The sequence below is a fragment of the Planococcus citri genome, chromosome 3 (genome assembly GCF_950023065.1).
Source record: "Planococcus citri chromosome 3, ihPlaCitr1.1, whole genome shotgun sequence".
Lineage (NCBI taxonomy): Eukaryota > Metazoa > Arthropoda > Insecta > Hemiptera > Pseudococcidae > Planococcus > Planococcus citri.
In genome coordinates this window covers 35,251,758-35,276,529 of record NC_088679.1, presented here as the reverse complement: position 1 = coordinate 35,276,529, position 24,772 = coordinate 35,251,758, and the positions used below count along the sequence as shown (strand labels likewise).

Sequence of the window (24,772 nt, the reverse complement as noted above, 5' to 3'; positions counted from 1 at the left end):
GAAAAACTAGACAGCTGCAAAGTGTGCGTAGCTAGCTGCCTTTTCTACAGCTATAACCGTTATTACATCTAGGTAGTGCATAAGTGAATCAACCATGTCACAGTGATGAGAATTTTTGAAACTCTCACTGCTTCAAAATAATAATTGTTTTTCAGTGTTTTCATATTTTCCAAATTACAATAGGTATTTCAGAATAATTTATAAGCTTGTATTGCTTCTAAATTAAGAGATTTCTAGTTGTTTTTCATAGTTTGCATTGTTTTAAAATTTACAAAATTTCAAATCAATTTCCCGAATTCCCCATCGCTACAATTTCATAAAGTTTTCAATAAATTTTCAGAATTTTGCATTGCTGCTGAGTTAGGAAATTTGCAATCAATTTTTAGAATTCACATTGCCTCTAAATAGTCAAATTTTGAATAATTTTTCAGAATTCTTATTGTCTTTAAATTAAAAAATTTCAAATTCAATTTTCAAGTTCATATTGTCCACAAATTGTAAAACGTTTACTCAATTTTTGGAATTCACATTGCCTCCAATTTTTCAGAATTCTCATCTTCTTCATAAATATTACAATACTTATTTCATATAATTTTCAAGTTCACATTATCTGCAACTTACAGAACTTTTAATCAATTTTTGGAATTCTCAGCGTATCTAAATACAAATTTTCATATTATTTTTTTTAGAATTTCCATTGTCTTAAAATTTAAGTATAAATTTTCAATCCAATTTTCAGAACTTGCTTTTTATTCTAAATTAAGAATTAAATCTTATAAAATACCTATGTTAAGAATTTGCATTGCCTATTACACGAAAAAAATATGGGTAATTTTTACAAAAAAATTTAACTAAATATTCACAATTAAGTACCAGATCCCATTCAATAATTTTTACTGTAATCGTATAGTAAAACTTATCATCTTAATAAATTTTGCTATAGGTACCAATAGTAAAAATCATTTTGTTTTAATAATTTTTAATAAATCATGATAATAAAAATTACATGTTTCAATTGTACAAAAATTAGTTTAATTTCTCATTTTGAAGTAATTTTTAAATTATAAGTAAAAAGTTAAAAATTATTCATGTCAAGTAATTCTTACTTTATACTTATGGTTATAGGTAGACAAAAAATTAATGAAATGAATTTTTAGTTAGCAAATGATATCATAATTCATAACTCAGTTTCAGCATTATTTTTGCCTCATTACCATGTACTACATAGTAACTCCAAAGCATTTACCTATCCAATTTTCCTACGAAAAATCCGTCACCTACCTACTTACCTCACGGGGATTCGAACCTGGGTCCCTAAATTTCCTATTCCTACCTACATGCCCTAACCACTCAGCCATCACTTTGCTACGGGGGTTAGGGCATTAAAATAATATATTTGTTTGGTAAACGCCCCACCAAACCACGCCCACTTGGAATTTACAGCTAACAGACTGGGGGTGTAACAGGGTACAATGAAACACAGCTGGTGATGGAATAGACTGGGGGTATAGCAGGGTACAATGAGCGGCAGGTGTTCTAAGTCCCCTTTTCCCTTTTTTAGGATTTAATGCATTAAAATAATGAACTAAAATTGCAATTACTCAGCAATTACCCATCCGAATTGAATGAAAATTAATCTATTCCCTCCGCCTTAATGATTCTCAAATGGTGTCCAATAGGTACAAAAAACGGTTGGATAGCTTAAGAGAACATTCAGTTCCAATAAAATTTCATTTCTCAAAGCGAAACCAATAGCGTGCTACGCACACTAAAAAATTAAGATTTTACGTCAACTTCCAGCAAGTTGAATTTTTTTTCACAAGTGTCAAGTATAGGCAATAATAAAGAAATCAATATTATTTTTTTCCAGACTTTGTTGAAATTCTACGTCTGTATTCATCTGAGCATCGCTGCCGACGCTTTTCATTTTTCTCGAGAAAAATTACGATCGACTTTATTAAAAAAAAAAAGGCCTCAATAAGGCGGCTTCTACGTATTTTTGACATTTCATTACAGGCTGCTAAAAATCCGAGCACATCTTCGCTTCAAAAGAAATCCCCAAAAAAATATGCACATAAGACAAGATAAATTTACAAGTCTTCTCACACATGTTCATTGAACTGCGGCATCAGCCATCGCACACATATTATACTCTCGGTAGCAAAGCAATACACACAGCACATAGCTCCAGCACGCCGATGCGATGGTGTTTTAAAAAACATTCTTCACGCGTCCGAATGATATTTACGATTCTTTTGAAACAGGGAATTTGTAAATCACGCTTACCTTTCAGTTTTTCACCGCGTTATGCTGTTCGGTTCGGTGTATAACGAGTTGGTTAGTATTGATAAGCATATAAATTACCAACACGTCAAGCGATAGACATATCCGACATTTTGGTTTCGGAAAATATTCGCTGAAGAGTGCGACGAGTGAAGAGGCGAGGGGGCTAGGAAAATCGCGATATCGAAATTTAATATTTTTCGGGATCATCTCGACTACAACGAGAACGAGAACGCGCATAGGTGTAGATATTTACTCGTATATGCCTCATTTAAATCACGAAAAACCTCAATTTTCTGCATGAATGCGTCCGCGCTCTGTACATACGAAATGCATATTGCGTACCGTGGTATTTTAATAACTCGCGAGCTCGAACTCGAGTTGATGTAAAAAAAAAAAAAAAAAACACCAGCATCGCGGAATCGGTGCCTGAATTAAAAAGAATTTATATTTGGGTTGGGTGCAAATACGAGATGAAAAAAAAAATTACGCCAAGAATAAACACGTGAAATGAGTTGCAACTTTTAAATGTGCTTTTTTTCATTTTTCACATCAGTTTACATGCATCAAGTTTCCGCATGGAGGTTTTTTCCACACCCGCCCACGCTCTCTCGACGAATTCGCGTGTAATTTAAAAAAACGCACGTATTTAATGGACTTTCTGGAGTGTTTTTTTTGCTTATTTGCGTATGGTTCAAAAATCACATCTTTTATTATAGCGCGATGCATGCCACAGTACGAGGAAACAGATCTGTTTGTCTTCGTCTGGGAAATTAAATTTTACGCTTAATTGAACCCCTCATCTGCGAACTGGCTCTCGTCAGTTGTCAAATTTATAAATCAGTTGAACAAAATACACGAGTATTTCGATGAGCGATTCGAGTTCCTTTCTACGAACAAGTTCTGCAACCAAATGCACATATAATCCAGTAACATTAGCAAAAAAATCGGGGCTATAGTGAATCTGTAGGCGGCAAGCTGATTTTTGGTATAGTGGTCCATTTTGATGTCCTGAAAACGAATCTGAGGAGTCCCCTACTGTCCGAGGTGAGCTTTTCCCCAAATTGTGGATCTTATATAGCCCCCCAAAATCGGTTTTTGACCAATATATCGAAAACTATTGACTCTAGCGCAAAAATGTTGGAACAAGAGTTGTTCTACATCAAATTTTCCATCGAATGAGCTATTGATCGATTTTCCAGCCCCAAGGGGGGTGGACCTGCGACGCTTTAAACATAAGGGGGGTTGGATTGCGCCATAATGTTGGTGGTTAATACTGATCGTATTGCTTTCAATGGTTCAAAAATGGTATGGGGATGGTTCTATTTCTTTTTCTGAGGTACACAACGGACCACAGCGTCACCCCTCCCCCTCCTGACCCCTCACTATTCAGTTATTTGCCGATATACGTACGTGAGGTGAATTGAAATCTACTAAAAAAATGTTCGTATTAACATTCCATTCGACATTTTTACATTTTTTTAGAACATTTCAATTCACCTCACATACGTATATCGGCAAATAACTGAATGGTGAGGGGGCAGGAGAGGTAGGTCCACCCCCCTTGGGATTGAAAAATTGATCAATGGGTCATCTGATGGGAAATTTGATATAGAACAGCATTCGTTTTAACCATTTTTGCGCTAGAGTAAATATTTTTCGATATATTGGTCAAAAACCTATGTTGGTGGGCTAAGATCCACAAAGGGGGAGAAGTAGTCACAATACGCTAAAATTGGTGTTTGAAACTCGTATTAACATTCCATTCGACATTTTTACATTTTTTTTAGAACATTTCAATTCACCTCACATACGTATATCGGCAAATAACTGAATATTGAGGGGTCAGGAGGGGGAGGGGGTGACGCTGTGGTCCGTTAAGTACCTCAGAAAAAGAAATAGAACCATCCCCATACCATTTTTGAACCATTGAAAGCAATACGATCAGTATTAACCACCAACATTATGACGCAATCCAACCCCCCTATGTTTGAAGCGTCGCAGGTCCACCCCCCTTGGGGATGAAAAATCGATCAATAGCTCATTTGATGGGAAATTTGATGTAGAACAACTCTTGTTGAAACATTTTTGCGCTAGAGTCAATAGTTTTCAATATATTGGTCAAAAACCGATTTTGGGGGGGGGGCAAAAATCCACAATTTGGGGAAAAGCTCACCTCGGACAGTAGGGGACTCCTCGGATTCGTTTTCAGGACATCAAAATGGACCATTATACCAAAAATCAGCTTGCCGCCTAGAGATTCTTTATTCAATGCTAAAGTTACTGGACTAATAAGGGTTCCTGGAAAATGAATAATCTGACAGGCAATGATACACCTTGATAAGATGGGTTTTTATCTAAAAGTACATAGGTGACGCCGCATACAGAAAGGGGACACGCGCCCAAAAACAAGTTTTTGACAAAAACGCACTTAAAGTTTTTTGAAGTTGTTTTTGAATTTTCCAGTTGTAATTTTAGAAATATTAGGATGGTCACTGCTGGGTATGTTTAAGACACACTCTGGTAGTCTCTTTGCGAACTTTTCGGGATAATTTTACATTATACAGGGTGGCTCAGTTATAATTGTGCTCATTTTTAAAAAAAATTTTTACTTTTTATTTTTTTTTTATTATTTTAATTTTGAGATTAATTTGGAGGCGAAATGGAGCGTTCCACGAGAAAAATACATCAACCAAACTTGTAGAGAATTCAATTTCCAACAACCTATAAGAGATTCATTTTTCTCCAGAATGCTTAGTTTTTCTGTTTTTCTTAAAAAACAAAAATCTTACGATGATATTGTAAAATTTTCTTAAGTATTTTGAGCAAAAACGGAAAAAATATGCATTCTGGAGAAAAATGAATCTCTTATAGGTTGTTGGAAATTCAATTCTCTACAATTTTGGTTCATGTATTTTTCTCGTGGAACGCTCCATTTCGCCTCCAAAGTGATCCAAACATAAAAAAATCGATTTTTTGGTCATTTTTAAAAATTTTTTTAGGTACCTCACCTTAGAGCCATTTTTTACCTGTTTAGAGTAAAAATCCGGTCTCAACGATGGTTCCATTGAATTCTACAATGAATTTTACATAAAAATCAATCATTTAAAAAAAATCCATTTTTGGGTCGCGTGTCCCCTTTCTGTATGCGGCGTCACAATATTTATTTAGATTGAATTTAAGCACCCAAATTTAGTTGACTCTTCGATCATTCATTTTCCTCATGTTTTAAGTAAGTATTTTATCTTTTTAATGAAAATATTTCAACACAATAACGAACCCTTAAACTTGTAAAAATCACCCGCGTTATCCCGTAAAATTCGAAAAATAGTAAGTATTTCAATAATATAACAAGTACCTACACTTTCGGCTATTATTAAAAATTTTTTAATATAATGAAGAAAAAAGGAATGATAACGATGTTTTTGCCAAAGACAGAAGTCGCCTTAAGCATTGTACAGCGCTTTTAAAATTTCGTCGCTGCGTCTCTCCGGTCGACTGGTCTTTACGGTACCTTAATGCTGAAAATAAAAGCACACTTTGTGACTTTTCACATGTAATGCCTTTATTAATCGACGCTGGTTGTCGTCTCAAAAACCCATCGAAATATCAACGCGATGCCCAGCCCTATAAAAATTCCCCTCTTAATCGAATTAACTCGGATTTATGATACGCTTGATACTGTCACTTAATTTCATGTTCGGTGAAATTCGGCGTGAAACTGGAGCTGCTCGTGGGTTTTTATAGGATTCAAATAGCACACGATATTTAGAGATGGACGAGGTCTTGTTCCAGCAAAATGACACGTTTATTGTTATTATTATACTTTTTTCTATGCTTTCATAAACTGTCGGAATTTTTTCTCGTTGTTTGAAATGTCAATAAAACTATACTTGAAGGGAATTTTTTGCTACTATCATTGTATGTAAATTTACCAATTTTCAATATTGTATTCGAAGTAATCGAACGCTTCTGTGAATGAAAAATTTCCTTCCTCAACTAAAAAGGTTCTTTATTAAATTGCGTTCTTATTTATGAAAGAATTTTAAATATGTATTTTATATGCTTTGAAAAAAAATGAGAGTGCGTTATGCACAAAAAAAGAAACAGAGAATTATACTCACCAAGCGAGAAAACAATAAATTATTTTTCCGGTGGAAAATTTTCTGTTTTCAGTCATTTAGTGAGTTAGATACACAGCTATGAAAGAATTTAAGTACTGCGGACATAATAATAATAATAATAATAATACCTACGTATACCATCCTTAATGCGAATAATGGAGATAAAAAATTAAACGAAGTTGAAAATTTCGGGGAAAAAAGATATAAATTCAAGTGAGAATATTCCAAATTGCAGTCAAACTTCACAGACGTAAAGTATCAATGGAGGGGTTCGGTGTCAACGAACAATCCTCCATATTTCGTGTACGGGAAGGTCAGGAAGCCTTTTGGTACAAGTAAAAATGAATCAATAATGTTAACGACCGAAAATTTGGTACCGTACCTATTCTAAAATATTTCCTTTCAAGGGAGAACCGGCAGGTGCATGTCAACAATCGACAAAGAAAAATCGAACGACCACTTAAAAATACTTATAGGTACACCATCCAGACAATTTTCAGAAGCCGAATTTAATTTTTCAATTGGGCTGTTTAAAATTCAATTAATCAAGGTAGAAAGCTGAAATTTGAGTACATAGATGGGTACATAATAAGGTGGATCGCGAAAAAAAAAGTCGGCGGATTTTGACCTTTATCAGAGACTTTTATTTTGATGGAAGTCACCCACGAAAAATTGTTAGCTTGAGAAAGGTCAGTTTGAGGAATAGAAATCAAAAATGTATTTTTACACGACGGCGCGGCCATTGGGAGCGAAAAATTCACCCCTCCCCCCTTCTGTGATTACGCCACTGTTGTATTGTCATTTCTGTTGAATTGTTCTTGTTCGTTTTTTTTATAATTATTGTTATTTTCGTAATATTTCTTTATTATATTTTCCAAATGGATCAGGTAGATAATAGCATCGAAGTGTTTTTAAATGGCATTCGTAATCAAAAATTCGAATTTACAAAACAGATTTTACCCAATTGCTGCAAACAAAAGATGTCAACCGAAATCAACGGGACTTCAAAATCAGAATAGTAAATCAAAATTTTACGTCAATTGTGCAAGAGGTATCGGATATAAAAAACACTCAAGTCACCTTAATGAACAAAATTGAGAACATCCAAAAAGATTTTCAACATTTTAAAAATCGCATGGAAAGGAGAAATGAATTGTTAGTCAATGAGATCTATCACCCGACTACTTCAAAACCTATCGAGGTGAAAAACATAAGTCGTTTAGTATAAATTTAAGCAGATGTGACCACCTGGTCAGTAAAAGGCCCAGGATATCCTAAATATTATTTCGTTTTTTTTTAAATTATTTATCCAAATATGTTTTATTTTATTCATTTTTAAGTAATCGATTATTTTGAAGAAAAAAAGTTTTCTACTTTTTTAAAATTTTTTTTACCCCCTTGAGGAATGTTATAATATTACACATTATTGCATGTTTTATTGTTTAGGGTTCTACTGAGTGGTTGAAAATTTCCAAATCGCTCATTTTTTGATGAATTCGTGTTTGGAAAATTTCTTCTTTGCAATTTTTTTACATTAGATAATTCCAAAATATCGAAAGATATCATTCCTGAAACTGAGTAAATATTTTGGAACGCAGTGATGCCAATTTTTAAATCATTTTTGCCAATTTCAAAAAAACAAAATCGTAAGTTTTTGGCTATACTTTTTCAATTTTTTTAAATCATCAAAAAATTCAAAAATGATCAAAAAATTGGCACCATGAGTTCCAAAATATTTCTTCGGTTTCAAGAATGATATCTTCCAACATTTGGGCATATTACCTACGTACTTAGTTAAAGCAAAATATTTGCGAAAAAATTTTCAAAGCACGAATTTATCCAAAAATAATTAAGATTTACAAATTTTCAACCGCCCAGTAGAATCTTAAAAGTGATCTTGGATTTTGACGAAAATAGCATAGATCGACCCAGAATCTCGAATACTTTCATTTGAAACAAGGTCATTTTTCCCAAAACAGGTTGTGTAGCAGCAGGAGCGAAAAAACTACAATTTTTTTGAAAATACCTGCTCTTTGAGCGCAAAAACGTCTCCATCAGGAGCACCTTCGAAGCTAAAATTTTTCGTGGGTAATTTTCAACTCATAATGAAGGTCTGTACTGAATTTGGTCAAAATCTGCCGACTTCTTTTCGCGATCCATCCTAGTAGGTAGGTACTAGGTAGGTATACTTGACTAGCAACATTGCTATGTCTAATTGTCTACTACTGGCCACTCAACAAAATCATCATACAATATTGTATCGTTGTTTTGAAGTAGGTACCTAGATAAAATCGAAGTGAGAATCCATTCTCATAAAATTTTCCAACGTTCCTTTCCAGTTGCTCAACTATTCAACTATTTAATAAAACGTAAAAATACCGAAATCGAAAAAGAGGAGAAATGTTTACGAGAAAATCACAATTTACACTCGCAGCAATAGAATTCTTAACGCGCCAACGCATGGTAAAAATTTTCATTAGTATAGCAATAACATAGATAGAAACAATTCACCTATTATTTGGCGATGAAACATACAAAGTAAGCATCTTATTACCGCACGTTTGAAAACACCTCCCTTCGACACCCTTCCTTCCCTTTAAGAATGATACGTGCGGCGCAGACACTACGGACAAGGATGAGAAACGGGGTTATCACTTGCTAAGGTATCTGAGATAAGGAATTTCCACACACTAACGATTTTTTAAGTAAGTTTCTAATTTACAGGTTTTAATAACAAATTACCACTTGGCGCTGGTTCTATACGAGAACGTATCCGGATAAACTATTTGTTTTTCTTTTAACACGTTCGTTACCCTTTTTTTGGTCTTTTTCTTCCGCTCTTCCGAAGGCGAAATTGTTTTGGTAATGCTATAAAATATATTTTTCTAACCGTTTACTCGAGCGAGGTGTAATTTCAACTTAATTTAAAGTCGCTTTTTACTTCTCGTCTCGGAACATCCTGTCTTCTCGAAACCTATACCAAGTGTACCTGTTCCTTTCACCTATATAAATATTTACTTTTTATAATAATATTGCGAAAAAATTCGCCTACATTAATCCGGTTCACAGTGAGGAAAAAAATCCCCGATGTAATCCCAAAATATTAAAAACTTTTTATAAAAAAGTTTTGTTTTATATACTTACGTTCAGAGTGCAGGAAAAAAAATCAAATAAATTACACGGCCGAGTACATCTGAAAGAACATTTCCGTTACCGCTGAAAACTTCTTCGCGGAAAACATTCGCGAAGAACTAGCGGTTTGAAAATTAAAACTCGTAAAATAGTCGAGCGAAACAAAAAATATGACAGGGTGCGATATTCCGTTAATAATTATAGAATCGATACCATACATTCGGTTCGGCTGTCACTGTCAGATCAGTGAAATGAACGTAGTCACGTTTTAAAAAGTACTTAAGTGTCTGGAGCTGATGGCATGAAGCCCAGGCCAGACGTCGACGCACGTACCTGGCCGCTACCTATAGTACCTATCAATCCAGGTTAACGAGAAGAGAATCATTGTTTATCTACAGCATACACCGACCTATGTTTCAAAAGCGAAACTATTAGGTCTATATTGTTGTATCAAGACAAAATTAGCTACTTGTTGCTGCGATCATAATGTTTATGAAGTTGAACCGCGAGTAATTAGTCGAAGAAAATTTAAGTTGTTTTTTTTCTTAAGTACATACATATATACCTACAGAAACTATTTGAAGACCACAAAGTCCATTCAGATTTTGAAAGAATTCGATTTTTTGTGGTAAAAATAGCCTTCAAAAAATAGAGGAGGAAAGATAAATGACCCAAGACTGAATCTGAGGCAATAGGAAGAAAATTTCAACATTAATAAGTATTCAGAATGCGAAAATTTTTTATTATGTTATTATGATAATTGATTTTCATCGAATTCAAGTTGTTGCAAAGCACTAATTTTTCTGTTTTTTGCTTGATTTTTTCACAAAACGAGTGACTTTTCAACCTCTTCAAAAAAACGTTAAAATCACGTTTTCATGATTTCAACGAAGTAAAATCTCAGAATTTGGCTCAAAAAAGCTCAATTTAGAAAGTTACTAGTAAAATCTAATGAAAAATTATCGAGCTCTTGCTAGTGTGTTTCAAATGTAAATTCTTCAATTTATTTGAAAAAATATGCAAAAACGCCTTTTTCAGGGGTGCCCTAAGTGGGGGGGGGGCTCTAAAAAAAGGGTTCAAAATTACGAATATACAGGGAGCTTAATTAAACTTTTTCACCTAAATAATTGAATATATGCCTCAAAACGTTACGTTTGGCGCAAATCGCAGGTTTCCAGTTTTCCAGGGGTTCCCGAAATATCCAAATTACGAAAAATTGGAAAATTGGATTTTTGAGTACCAGCGCAAAATTTTATTGAGCTCAAAATTTGGTAAGATGGACGTCTTTCAGATACTAATAAACTGTAAAAAGCTTTTCAGCGGAGTTCAAAGGGGTAAGTTCAAAATGGTGGTTCCAAAATTTTCCAAAAATTAAAACCCCCCAATTTCTGCCCTCGAGGGTCGAAAATGAAAAAAAAGCCTCGTATAATGTTTAACGGATTCAAGCAGATATTTTACGCTAAAAAAGTTTTTGAAAATAATACTCAGTGGTTCCAAAAATTCTTTTTTTGTTCGCAACTTTGGGGACCCCTGGAGTCCAGAAAATGGTCATTTTGGGTTAACTAACCATCGGATTCGTATTTGGGGCATTTATTACAACATTTTAAGAGTGGTTCAGTCGATAACCGTCTGGTACCAAAAAATGCTTTTCATCATATAAAAAAAATTGGATTTTTGTACTATTTCTTTAAAATGTGGTGAGGAGAAAAGGAAGTGCTCAAAACAGCTCTATAATCGATGCTCTATCCTTTAACATCAGGAATTTGGATGCTCTAATTGATCCAACGATGCTCTTTCCTCTCAACCCCCCCCCCTCCCTCATGAAAAAGGTAGGACCGGCGAAATCGATCTTTCATGTAACGAGTCCTTTTGATGAAAATTTTTCCAATATATAAAATCCAAAAATTTATTGGCAGTTCCAGAACTGCTCGAAACCAACACCCAGCGATTTGGGAGTTCGAAAGTAGGATAGGTAAACACCAAACTTTAGCTTTCTACCTCGATTTGATCTACTTTTTCCATAGAGAATGGACTCAATTTGAATTTTCAAAAAAATTTCCAAATTTAAAAATGAAGTGTAATTATTCTAAACAGTCTCTAAAATTTGACATGGTGAAGAATTTATGAACGTTCTTTCTTTTTTTTCTCTGCTTAAATCAGAGATTTTTTTGTTGGAGGCCTGAAATAAGAACCTATAAAATAAAAAAGAGTGATCTTTGAATTCGTAATAATATTTTGCTTGATTTGAAATGGAAAAAAATTCGGAAAAAAAACGCTAATTTCTGGAATTTCTATTCAAACTGAAATAGGTATATGGTATAAAAATGGCTGGGAAGTTGATAAAATTCCACAAATTATGCAAATTAAAGAAGCAAAAGTATCTACTAGGTATACAGGTAGGTATAGGATAGGTCGTGCGAAAAATCTGCGAAAATGAGTCCAACATCGATCATCGAGTTCATGCCAAATTTACTTTAGGAAATAGGTCTATGTAAGTAGTAAAAATTGATGAAATATTCTCGAAAATTGTCATTAAAAGGATCAGATCTAATCAGATCTAAGAAATGACTTATCCAGATCATGATGTGGTCCGATCAGATCTCATCTTATCAAAACCTTGATCTGAGCGGCCAGATATGTATGGTCCAATTTTAATCCATGGAATGTCTGAATCTGATCATGGTTCAATTATTTTCCGCTTGAGAGTAATTTCAATTTACAAATATTAAGACCACTTCGGAGGTCTCCAGAGTTAAGTTAGCTTACATAAATAATTATTCGAACCTTGGATTCATTAAAATTCTTTCAAACTAGATCAACTTTATAGCTTATGAGTAGGTATATGAGTAAACTTACGAATAGACTGGTCCAGTTTTGGTCTGATGATACCATAATACTATCTTGACACTATCGTTCTTAGGAGCGGTCGTATTACAAGGAAGTGTCGCCTGGCTGCCCAAAACTGTCCACGATACATTAGCAATACCTGTAAGTAAACAGAAAATAAAAAGAAACGTTCAAATATGTCGATCGTAATCGTATTAAATATTCTAGGATCATCGTACAATCGATTACTTTCGTATCACGTCCGCGACTAGAATACAATCTCAAAAAGTACTTATGTACGTACGTATGTACTCGTACATTTTTTACTCGCATCTTTATGTATTTATAATTTCCAATTTAATCGCACATGAGCGTACCCGCTGCTTCCCTCCCATTCCACATTAAAATACTTCCAACATTAAGCAAGCAAGAAAACGGAATTTCTTGGCGATAATTTACACAATGTAAAACATCCTTTAGTAAATTCAGCGTCATCAAGAAGAGGCTGTGTACGATGGCAGGGAGGGGGGAGAATTTCCTTACGTCGAGTTATCTCTTTATATTAGGCGAAGGGCGACGCGATGAGAAAGAGAGAAAAGACGAAATAAAATCTGCTCTTTCATTAAAACGTAATTTATTCAGACCTTTGTACGAAAAACTGAGTTATAATAGGGTAAGTTTGCCGAAAAGTAAATAGCAGAAAAATTAATTTTATTCATGAACAAATATTTATTCTGTTTGTTTTTGTCTTTTGGCGGAAAAGTTTCGCAGGCGTAATAAAAATTAATATTAATACCGTTCGTATAGCCGTTGATGAGAAATTCGAAAAGTTTTAGTTTCATTTAATAACGATCATAGTGACGATAATTTTTCTCTATTAAAGGCTTCGTTGAGTATTGCTATAGCGCATCTTTGCGAAATGCAGCATCTTGTTGAACAACCAGGAATTGCTCGTCTCCTGTGTATAACAAGAAGGTGAACGAATCCTTCTTCAAATCCATTTACGGGATCCTTCGAGAAAGGTAGGCATTTCAAGGAAAGAGAAGAGGTAAGTAAATTATCATAAACATCGTTTTGTGGAAATTTAATTCCGATATAACTTTTACCAAAGACCAATAAACGTGTTTTCATCGTATATACCTATAGGTACCTACATTTACAGGGTTGAATTAAAATGGCAATTTGCAATTACCCAGCTATAACTTGCAAATGAGATTATTTCAAAACAAAAGCTACCACACCATGCACTTGATGCTTAGTAGTACTACTTATACCCGATCCTATTCCAAGGTTAAATAAATTCTTTGTAATTTCTTGCTCGCGTAGGCAAATACGAAAAGGTGAGAATTCACCATGAATAACATCTCTTACGAGATCCACACATATTTTAACTTTTCAGTTTTCTTTTTCGTTTCCATCTTATAGGTACCCACGTGGAAAATTACTAGATATATACGACTAGTAATAAAATCGAATATTCGTGAACAATATATGCATACGTATACGCAAGCACATATGAAACTTTATTATAGAAGAATCAAAATATGGATATTATTTTACGTTTATAAAAGATGAATCCTATACGAAGAAATTTTCTCAAAACACAATATCCGCCATAACATCGGATTGAAATAACAATACGAGAATAATTCCATCGATACCGATTCTAATACGTAGACCTATCTTCTTTTTTTTTTTTTTTTTTTTTTTGACAAAGTAGAAAATTTTTCTAAAGCTGTTCTGTTGCGATATTTTTGTACATATTGAACAGTCAACCTTACTTATAGGTTGAAACTTGTTGAAGCGTTGATATGTTTCTTTTTTATACCACCTATAAATTTATTTCAGGCACTTACAATTAGAAAAGAGAGAAGAGGGTCTCTATTTTTATATAAATTTGCCATATTTTACCGAAAATGTTTCCAATTTTGTGTCGCGTCTGAAATCGAATTTTCGAGATTTTGCGAAATATTTGACAAGACAGGCTGATTTTTTGACGATTCAATTTATTGTAAAACTGAAAGAGAACATGTGGATAGATAAAAGAAGACCTGCGGGGAAATTCCATGAACCGATTAACTTTCCTTCATCTATTAAAAACAACTGGAGCAGCGGCTGAAAAATTTGATTTGTTTCTCCTTTCATTTTAGAGAAACCTTTATACTCATCGTCTGCTTCATAACCATTAACCATTATTAGCAAGCATCATCGATATCAAAATCATTTCTCCACTCGATTTTGAAATCTTTCACATTCCAAATGAATCATTTTTGACTTCATTTTATTTTTCTTCAAACATATAACGAATCCATCACATTCGATACGTTCCTCCCGCCCTCCACATAATTTATCATTTTATCAAACATACTCCAGCTAGATCAAGTTTCCCAGGAGTTTATCAAAAAATTTCCAATAGTCAGAGATCACCGATATACGATACTTATTGAGCCATATTGCCTCCTGGCGCAAAACCCGCCATCTAAAAAAACAGTTGTTGTAGTGTGATATTATCAATGAAATGGCCCTGTAGTAGCAAAACGCTGTTCATATGTGGATAAATATCGATTTTGTCCATTATCTGGTCATTTATCTTCTCTCCGGATCTTTTTACATTATTAATATTATAATCTGTCTCGAGTTATTGAGCAATTTTTTCAAATAAAAATTGATATTTTATAACGCGAGTTGGGATATCAACCACTTGGAATTTAAAAACAAAATTAAATGTTGAAAATATGAACATTTTATTCACGATAAAAAAGAGCATGAACTTTTTCTAAAAAAGAAAAAGAAAGAAAGAAAGGAAGACGAAAACAAAAGAAAACGTTTATAGGCAAGTTTGAAGATTTTTTTGGACAGCATACTCAAAGAGTAGAGTAAAATGGGGTCAAGTGGACCGCAGGTCAAGTGGAACGATTGCAATAAATCGAAAACTAAAAATTTGAATTGCATTTCTGTGAGCTCAGTATACTCTAAATAATGTTATCCATTATCGGCGAAGTTGGTAACACTGTATTGTGATTTGTGTTCATGTGATGAAAGACATGTGAATTTTTATAGTCGAAAAAATCAAGTCGTGCATTTTAAAGCCGTTGAAAAAGGTAGAAATTTTTGTTCAAATTTCAATCTGAATATCAAAAAATAACGAGTAACTAATCTACTTTCACATACACTCATCAACTTTGGGTAATTAAGAAATAGAATCGAGATATTAACGAAGAAAAAAAAATTGTGTTTGGGGTCAAGTGGAACAAAAGTGGTGGGGTCAAGTGGAACTTGTATTTTTACATAGTAATTGTGTTCTGAATTAATGATAGGATGCCGCGAGTCAGAGAAAGAGCCATCTGATCGTGAAAAACATTCAAAAGAAATGGCCAAGGAAGCAATTCGAAGAATTGTAGAGGAAAAGTCGTCTTATGAAAATGTACCTATCGAACTTCGTATATTATTTGGAGTGGGATACCCCAAACCCACCCAGAATGATTACATTTGCCATTTATGTACGTGAATAACTTGTATGAACTATAAACTTGATTTTTGTAAGAAAAATTTCCTTATGGAAAATAACAAGTACCACTTGACCTGCCCGTCAGGTCAAGTGGAACGAATTTTGCACTTTTTTAAAAATTAAATTTCTCGAAAATTTCTCAGTCAAAATTCAAAATTTCGGCGGCAAATGAAAGCTAAAACTTGGTTCTTTGAAATGAGCTCTCAAACAACTCCCTATCTTCAATACAACGCTCGCAATCTTGAATTGAAAAAAATTGTTCCACTTGACCCCCAGCTTACCCCTAATATGTACTTTTTGGACAATTTTGATAAGAAAAACAAATTTTGGCAAAAAATTGTAATTTTTTAGTAAAAAGTAAAAGCAAAACATCTGACAATATAGAAAAAAATGAGACATTTTTGGTAATTTTTGCAACAAAAAAAAGAAAGAATTTCTTGACAATTGTTGCAAAAAATGGAATTTTTATGACAACTTTGACGATAAAGTGAACATTGTTCGACAATTTTTATAGAATCGCCGAATTTGGCAAGTCAGGACTTTCAGGTCTAAATTTTGGCAATGAAATAATACTTTCAAGTATTAGAAAATTTTGAAACGAAAATGACATTTTGAGGTAACCAAAGCAAAAATTGACCCCTTCAGACAATTTTACCGGAATGAACACTTTGACAATTTTGACAAAAAAAGAAATTTTTAAACTATTGTTCCAAAAATCGACACTTCTCTATTATTTTTCCAAAAATTAACGCTATTGACATACCTCTCCCTCCTTCCCAAAATAAAATTGACACTTTTTGACTTGGGAAAATTTGACAAAAAAAAGCTGAACTTTATAGGTGAGGAGTGCAAAAAATTATGGACTTACAACTCTCGAGAATCAACTTGCCCCCAAAAAAGAAGTGACAAAAAAATTCCTGTTTTTATCTCATAGTGAAAAATATCGTGCTAATACCTGATTACCTACTAGGCCATTTTATCCAAAACAGATTCGGTAAATTTTCAAATATTTTGGAGCAGCGCAAGAACTCTCTAACATAAACTTAGACATCTTTGAGATCAAAATTAGGTATTGCTCAAGTTTGCTTTTCATGCTAGTACGTTCTGGTTTTAGGATAAAAGGGATTAAGTAATTAGGGCGACAAATTATGCAACACTTACTGAAACACCGATTTTCAAAAAATTTTGGCACATTCAACTCCCTCCCCATTCTCCATGTCAAAATTCTCACATTGCATTGTTTCAATTTTTTTATAAAACAAAAAAGAAAATACCAAGTTGAACAAATTTTTACAATTTAAAAAAATTTGGAACACATATTGAGAGCCCTTCTGTGAGGTCAAAATTATTTCCCAATGTCCACGTCCACCTCACGTTAATTTTTAAATTTTTGGATGAAAAAAGTCAACGAGATCAGAATTTATGCATGAATAATCTATCCAATCCACCAAACATCAAAAGTAGGTGCCTACATGTCTACCTATATGCACTATAATTTTTCAACTGCCTACGTCAAAAATTCACTATACTTTTAGACATACACATAAATATGTAAAAGTAGTATACACAATAAAGTAACACATTTCGCAAGAATAATTTTTAGCAACACATATGCACCTACAATTACCACGAACAGCAAAAACTTTACGCTATCTTTGACTGGTAAGTTTCGCGGGGTAAGCCACAGAGCGTAAAATTTTTGCACACAATTCACGAGGCGTTGATTACGAAGAGAACAAAATAAATGAGCATTTAAACTGTAAATTTTGCACTACATGTAACTCGGTAGGTAGTAGTAGTACGTAAAGTAAAATATAACCATTGATTCGAAATTTAACCCTTTTTGCCATTTGTAACTTTGTATACTCGTATAAATACGGTAAGTATAACGCATCTTGCATATTTCTCGCTTATTACATCCGTTTTGCATTTCAAGTAACAACAATCTAGCACCACTGGAATGAACCCAAGAGTCCTCGTGTATGTCGTGTATACTCATGCACTGCATGAAAGTATACAACGGAGAATCGTAGATTTTTGAAAATTACCAAAATAATTGCGCGGTTTGCTCACTAAGAAGTATACAGAACTGGTATGTATATGATGGAGTAGGTGGAATTTTTACAGCGTTTATTACTCTCTTGCGATGTAATTCTCGAAGGGTAGGAATTTTTTCTAGCATTGAAAAGAACCTTGAACCCTGATGATGAAAAATTTTCTCATCGAAATACACTATAAGTACGCAAGCGTAATATGAATGCACTATAAAGCTTGATATTACGAGTATTTCAACGCACCTAATTAATAAATTTTTCCTACGAAATTTTCGTGAAAATGATACCTACCTAATAATGAATAATAGATAATTAGCCGTATTGATATTTGGAAACGAAACTTTCAAATTGAAAGTTTGGGAAATTTGTTCTCAGCAAAGGTCAAACGGGCATGTCGAAGATTTTTTTTCCCTAATTCTATCCTCTGACCATTATAAAACGAAAACGAAATGATCGATTGACAAGAGTGAACCGATGCAAAATTTTGAACACATTTTACAACAAGCGTTGATATTCTAGCAAAAAACATAAAATATTCAGCGTTATTATTTGTTGAACCGCAAAACAATATAGCAATAATGGGCTCCCGTATTATACCGGTCCACTATAATACGAATCCTTTTAGTCGATTTGATAAGCTGGAAATTTACCTAGACCCACGAGTAGTAGGTAAAGGTATATCTCTACGTATTGCCTATTGGTATACTATACACGGCGCCATAATTTTGGTGTTATTTTTCCAGCGAAATATGTCAAATAAATGATGATAATCCTATCTCACCTAGCGACACCATCACGTCGAGGAATAGGAACAGGAACACCTTTTAAAAACTTAAAAACTATACGATGTAGGATGCCGGATTACACGTGGAAATCACTCGTGACATATTCACACGTGACATATCGGAGCGTAGATTCCGGATAAGATGTCGCGCCATTATACAAATAACTCGCCGAAAAATTACATTAGTTGGAAAAGATTGAGAGAAAAAAGGTTCTTAACGATGTCGTTCGCATTATTCTTCGTACATATTCTAGGATTTATCAAGCGTATATTGTACGAAGGTACGTAGTGTATGAATTTTGTATATACAACCATGAACGAATACGGAAGATACACCTATATATGATGGTATGTTCAGTTGTTCATCCTCTGATTTGTTCGTTGAGCATTTGCAAACATCGTACTAGGTATTTTATTTTTTTCTGGAAAAAAATGTTCTTTCGTTTAGTTATTTTTCGAGGTGTACCTAACATGAAGGTATACCTTAAAATGTATCGAGAAATTTAGAGTAAGTATAGAAAAAAGCAGTTTTGCGTAAATTAACATTGATAAGTTTTAGATAATGCTATGAAATGATCTCATCATTTTGAAAAAATACACTCGAGAACAAGAAATATATACTTATTTACTTTACATAATTTTTTCAAGCATTTTCAGAAAAAGTGGGAAAAGGAAAACTAATTAAAGTAGAGAAATAATGAATGAATTCGTTGCACTTTTACGACACGGGCAAACTCAAATTACTAATTTTTGATGAGTTAAAATAAAGTTGAAAAATTACCTCGTCAGAAATGTTTTGAATAAGTATTTTTAAGTCAAAATGAGAATCAATAGTAAGTAACTAAGTAAGTACATATTTTTACTTATGTAAATTACGATGTCTAGTAGCATGACCATTGACTATGTTGGTTAGTTCAAAGAACATTTTTTTTTTTTTGTCAATCGGTGGGTTTTTGATACGTTTTTGTATTTCCATATCATCATGTTGAAACCTTCAGAAAAGCTCAAGTTCATTATTGCCAAGTTCAAGAGTTCTCAAAATAACATATCTTATTATCATCAGAAGAGCCTTTCAGGATAAGATAAGTGAAATCCGCACTTTCTCTAATTCTCACGAAACTCACCCAAATTGAGTCTACCCCCCCCCCCATCCAAGAAATGTGCCCATATCTGCTTAGAATTCAAAATTCTAGTTCTCCGAAGGAATTACAAAAAACAGTCACTAGATGGGTGCCGGTGTGAATTTTGTTTTAAAAATTCATATTCGGTTTTTTTGGGGGGAGGGGGGATGCAAATTTCAAAAATTCATAGAAAAAACGGGGCCCTTTAAGAAATTTTTTCAGAAATTTAGTTACACCGTAAGGTACCTATGACATATTTTCTGAGGAGCTCAAAAATCGGTGCAACATGCTCAAAAAATTCAAAATCTCGCAAAAAATGTATTTTTTCGTCATTTTTTACCGTGTTTGGATTTTCAAGATCAACATTTTTGGAAGGAATAAAATTTCAAGCAAAGTACGTAAAAATACCCGAAAATTACACTTTTCCATTTTTGAGCCTCAAACGTTGGTAAAACAAAATACTCTATAGTGGCAAACAGCAAGTAAACTGCATTTCATGATAAAAGCATGAAATTTTGCTTGATGCACAAGGACCCCAAAACAAAATTTTAAAGCTCGGGTGACATTCGTTAAACCCCATAGGAGGGCCCAAAGAAGGTCTTTGTTTTCAAAAAATGGGCAAAAAGTTAGTAAATTTTTGGATTTTTAGAACTAATTTGCTGAAATTTTACAGATTTTTCACCCAAAATAGCACTAACGGTGAAAAACAGAACAAAATGAGCAAAATTTCAATAGGCGTTTTTGTATTCATGATGAAGCATTATCATCAAAATTCCAGCAACTGTTTTTGAAATTCAAATATTTCAAACTTGGAATTTTCGCCAGAGGAGTTGAGCACTGACCTAGAAAGAAATTTTCCGAAGTCTTGTTGAGGTGTGATTTGATCATAATTTTTGGCTAGACACCATAAAATTTGAAAAAAAAAAAAAAAAAACATTTAAAAATGACACATCCTAGTGTCGATTGTCTGCTAGCGTAAGTAAAGATATCCTCCTTAAAAAAATGTTTCTGATGGAAGGAGGTGAAGGGAGAAAATATGCCCAAAATACTGAAAATACTGAATTTCAGCGTCAAATTTTTTCCGAATTATTATACATGAATAAATGAAACAAAAGTTGGACAAATCGTTCAAAAAAATGTCAATTTATGCGTCATATTTTCTTTGAATATCTAATTCTCTTTAGATGAAAAAATATCCCCTGGTTCTTCAAGTCATGAGAAAACATGAAATAGGTAGTAGAGATTTTTCAAAAACTAGCTAAGGCTACAAGAAATTTTGTCTTGAAGAATAGATTATTTAGAGAAATTTTCACACAAAAATTAAAACTTTCTAAAAGTTTTTTTTTTCTTTTATCGAAATTCCTGGGTAGATAACTTGGAATATTGGAAGCGATTTTTTTTTTTTTTTACAAAAAAAAAGGAATTATTCATTCAGCTTTTACAACTTTCATTTTACTTAGGTAATTTATTAAATTTTCTCAGCATTGTTTCTGTAGAGGGAGGCCAACAGATAAAGTTTGGCTGACTGGGAGAGCGGATTTTTGTTGAAACGGAGGCATAAGTGAATCGTTGAGAACAGAAAGGGGCTAAGTCCATTTTTGCAGTTTTTAGGAATAACAAAAAACTGATTTATTTGAAAATCTAAAATTTTTGGTAAACATGCTTAAGGTCATTGGAAGAGAACCCCAAAACACAATTTTTAGCACAGTTTCGAAAAAAAAAATATTCACGTGCGTCGGCGCTGTTGCTGCCTAAACAAATGAGACTTGGACCCTTTCTGCACTCAATCACCAAAATTTCTCTTGAAATTGCTCGGGCACGAATGGGGCTTGATTCTACATCTAAGTACATCACTTGGACTGCTATCTCGTTTAAATTGACCAAAAACGTCTTGAGCTGTAAAACTTTTTGCCAAAGTTGTTAATTTTTTTGTCTTTTTTCAGTACATACATAGATGAACTTGAATTTCAAAAAATGGTCTTCTCAAAAATGTTTGTTATTTTTCAAGGAATTTAAAAAATTAACAAAAAAAGTCATCAATGCAGACCCGCCCTTTTTCTGCGCCCAAATACTAATTTCCCGGCAGTTTTGCGGAAATTTGACATCACCAGTCGATCCGCCGTATTTCAAAACCCACATATCCGTAAAAAAATAATTTTTCCGAAATTGTGAATTGGTACCTGTCTGTTTTCACCGATTCAAGCATTTCAACGAATTCTATCGCAAAAGTAAAATTGAGAATTTTCAAAATCATTTCATGAATTTTCTTCATTTTTTTCAACTTTTGGTCGGTTTAAAAATATATAAATGATGTAACTCACTCGTTCTCCCACATCCAAAAAGAAACATGTTGAATCATTCTCTCTGGATTTTATTGATTCCTTCACTTTCATAAGTCGTGTTAATTGGAACGTTTGGAAAATCACATAATTTTGAAAAATTAATCAGATTTAGCAAAAATAGAAAAAAAAATTGAAAGTTATAAGCTTATTTTACTGCGACTAGGTAGGTATACCTATTTCTCGAAAAACAAAAAGTTTCAAGAAAAATTATGAAGATTAGTGAACAGTTGTTTTGTTTCATCGTCTAATCTATCGAAAAGAATCCATCAAAAGTTACCTGCCTCCAGTCGCATTATCAATCATGTTTACAGTTCAATTCTTGACATTTTACTTCGCGTAGAAATAATAAAATAGTAAAATATCATCAATTAATACATCTCCATTCTTAATTGTAATTACCTTATCCTCCCCATGATATCGAATTTAATTCCGATAAATACGAGTACAATAATCTCGCTGCGCATATGTTTCCAATCAAATTGATACGCGGCTTGGGCCATTACCTACTAGCTCTATCACCAATTAATCGCAAGCTGTCACTCAAATGGTGGTCGTGCTGGTCTGTCTTTTACTGCACTGACGTACCTCTCTCCCTCCACATCTCTTAACTTTCAAGTACTTACTCGTAAATCCAGGTATCCACTAGAATAAATTTCGTACCTACGTATATCTTCATCGAAAAGTTATTCGAGTATTACGAATTTCATCATAATTATTATGCAATCAGGTGTTCCGCGAGGTACCTATTTTGTACCTTTTTTTTGATACCCTTGTTTTTTTTACTGCGTAGGTGAGCCATCATAGTACCTATAAGCTGTGTTAGTGTTATTCCAGCAAACGGAACTGTATGAATCATCGACCACAACATGCTATTGTATCCGAGTACCAGATATTATTTCAATTCTTGGTTTTAGCATGGACTATACCTACTTGTATTATACGGTGTAAAGAAACCTTTCAAAGTGTAAATTTATGAAACATAAGTTCTAAGAGAAAATTACGATCGCGCATATATTGTCTTCTTTCAACATTCGAGTACCTGCTCCACCTTTTCCTCTGCTTTTTCATCTGGTTCACGTGTACAAAAGCACATAAAACTAATCTTAATTGAAATTCACTGTGGCAAAAACTGAAATTCGCGATTAGTATGTGTTATTACGTAGATAATTTAAATTTTGTAATAAATAATCACGTATGGGTAGGTTTAACTCATTCTGCACATATTCGTCGTAAAAACGTTGAAGAATTATCGTCCAATATGGAACCATATCGATAGAATTTGAATGACGATCGTATTTTTAATACGTGGGATTGGCCCGTACTCGCTCCTGCTCCTCACTACTGGCCAGGCCTATGGAAATGTATACCATAAGCCTCGCGTCATACGGCGCCACCATAAAGCTTATGTGCTATATGCTGACCTTTTTCTCTTTGTTTCCATATGTGAAGTTTTAGATTATACCAGTACAATTAATTATTTCACTAATGTCAGAACATTTTATGAGATATCTGCGTTCATTATAGCTGGATGTTGATGAACCATTACGATTACAGTTTGATACGTTTCCAGTCGAATGGTCATGAAGTTTGTTTCGTCAAAATTCGTATAGCCAAAAATTACTCCGTATCACGTATTATACATATATAGAAATAGATATGACTTTAATGAAACATCGCCCTATCTCATAATGTTCTCGTATTGAGAAGTCGTGACAACGACGCGAGCCCAGACTGGAGAGTGGCAGAGAAGAGAAGGTACAAAAAAACGATACAATTTCCGCGTAGAAAAATCCCTGAGTAACGGTTCACTTTTATTGAAGGGACTGCGAAGACGGCTAAAAATAAAGATGGTAAATGGCACATACCTATAAACGTATTATCGAACTAAATGAAGCGAAAAATTATAAAAGTGAAAAATGGACTAAAAAAATAGGTGAAATGCGGTGACAAGATTCGATTCCTCGATACGAATAATCTTTCGCTTTTTACTTCCGGCTCGTTTGTTCGAGGTTATTTTGCTTACATACCTATGTAAATTATAACATACCACAAACGGAGCCTTTCAATGCGCTTGCGATTCAAAAATGACCACAGGTTTTCTTTTGAAGGGAAAATGGTTTGTTATTTTAACTAAAACACCGGTCATGAGAATTTGTTTGATATATGTATTTTCATCTGAGGTACCTGTGAGCACGTTTGAGAACATGACTTTTTTTTCTGCGTAGGTAGTTGAATATAATTCTTCTTATTTTCAGTGAAAACTGTTTTTTTTTTTTTTTTTTTTTTTTTTTGGTAAAAAAATGTATGATTGATGATCATATTATAGGTATGAATGACTAAAAAACGTAATCCATAGGTATAATCGATCACTGCATGGTGTTACGATTAAGGGATCGATTAAGGGATCGATTAAGGGATGTTATAGATAATTTTTACTTTACAATTCGATTATTATAAATCATTTTATGCAATTACATCATTTTACATCATATTATATATTTTTAAACTTTGTTCTTCAAGCTTACCTATTTAATTTTAACCTTTGTATCTTTATTTCACAACAATCATTTCTTTTTTTGCAATTTCCTGCTTTTATTC

At 33.5% G+C, this 24,772-nt stretch overlaps 1 protein-coding gene across 1 annotated transcript in view; it reads right to left on the bottom strand.

Annotated features, from left to right (window-relative positions):
- The window catches only part of LOC135841489 (nephrin-like), a 216,152-nt gene that overhangs the window by 32,035 nt on the left and 159,345 nt on the right, over window positions 1–24,772 (bottom strand). The window contains exon 2 of the mRNA XM_065358464.1: window positions 12,396–12,525. Coding sequence (XP_065214536.1) covers window positions 12,396–12,525 — 130 coding nt within the window. The remainder of the gene's footprint in view (window positions 1–12,395; window positions 12,526–24,772) is intronic.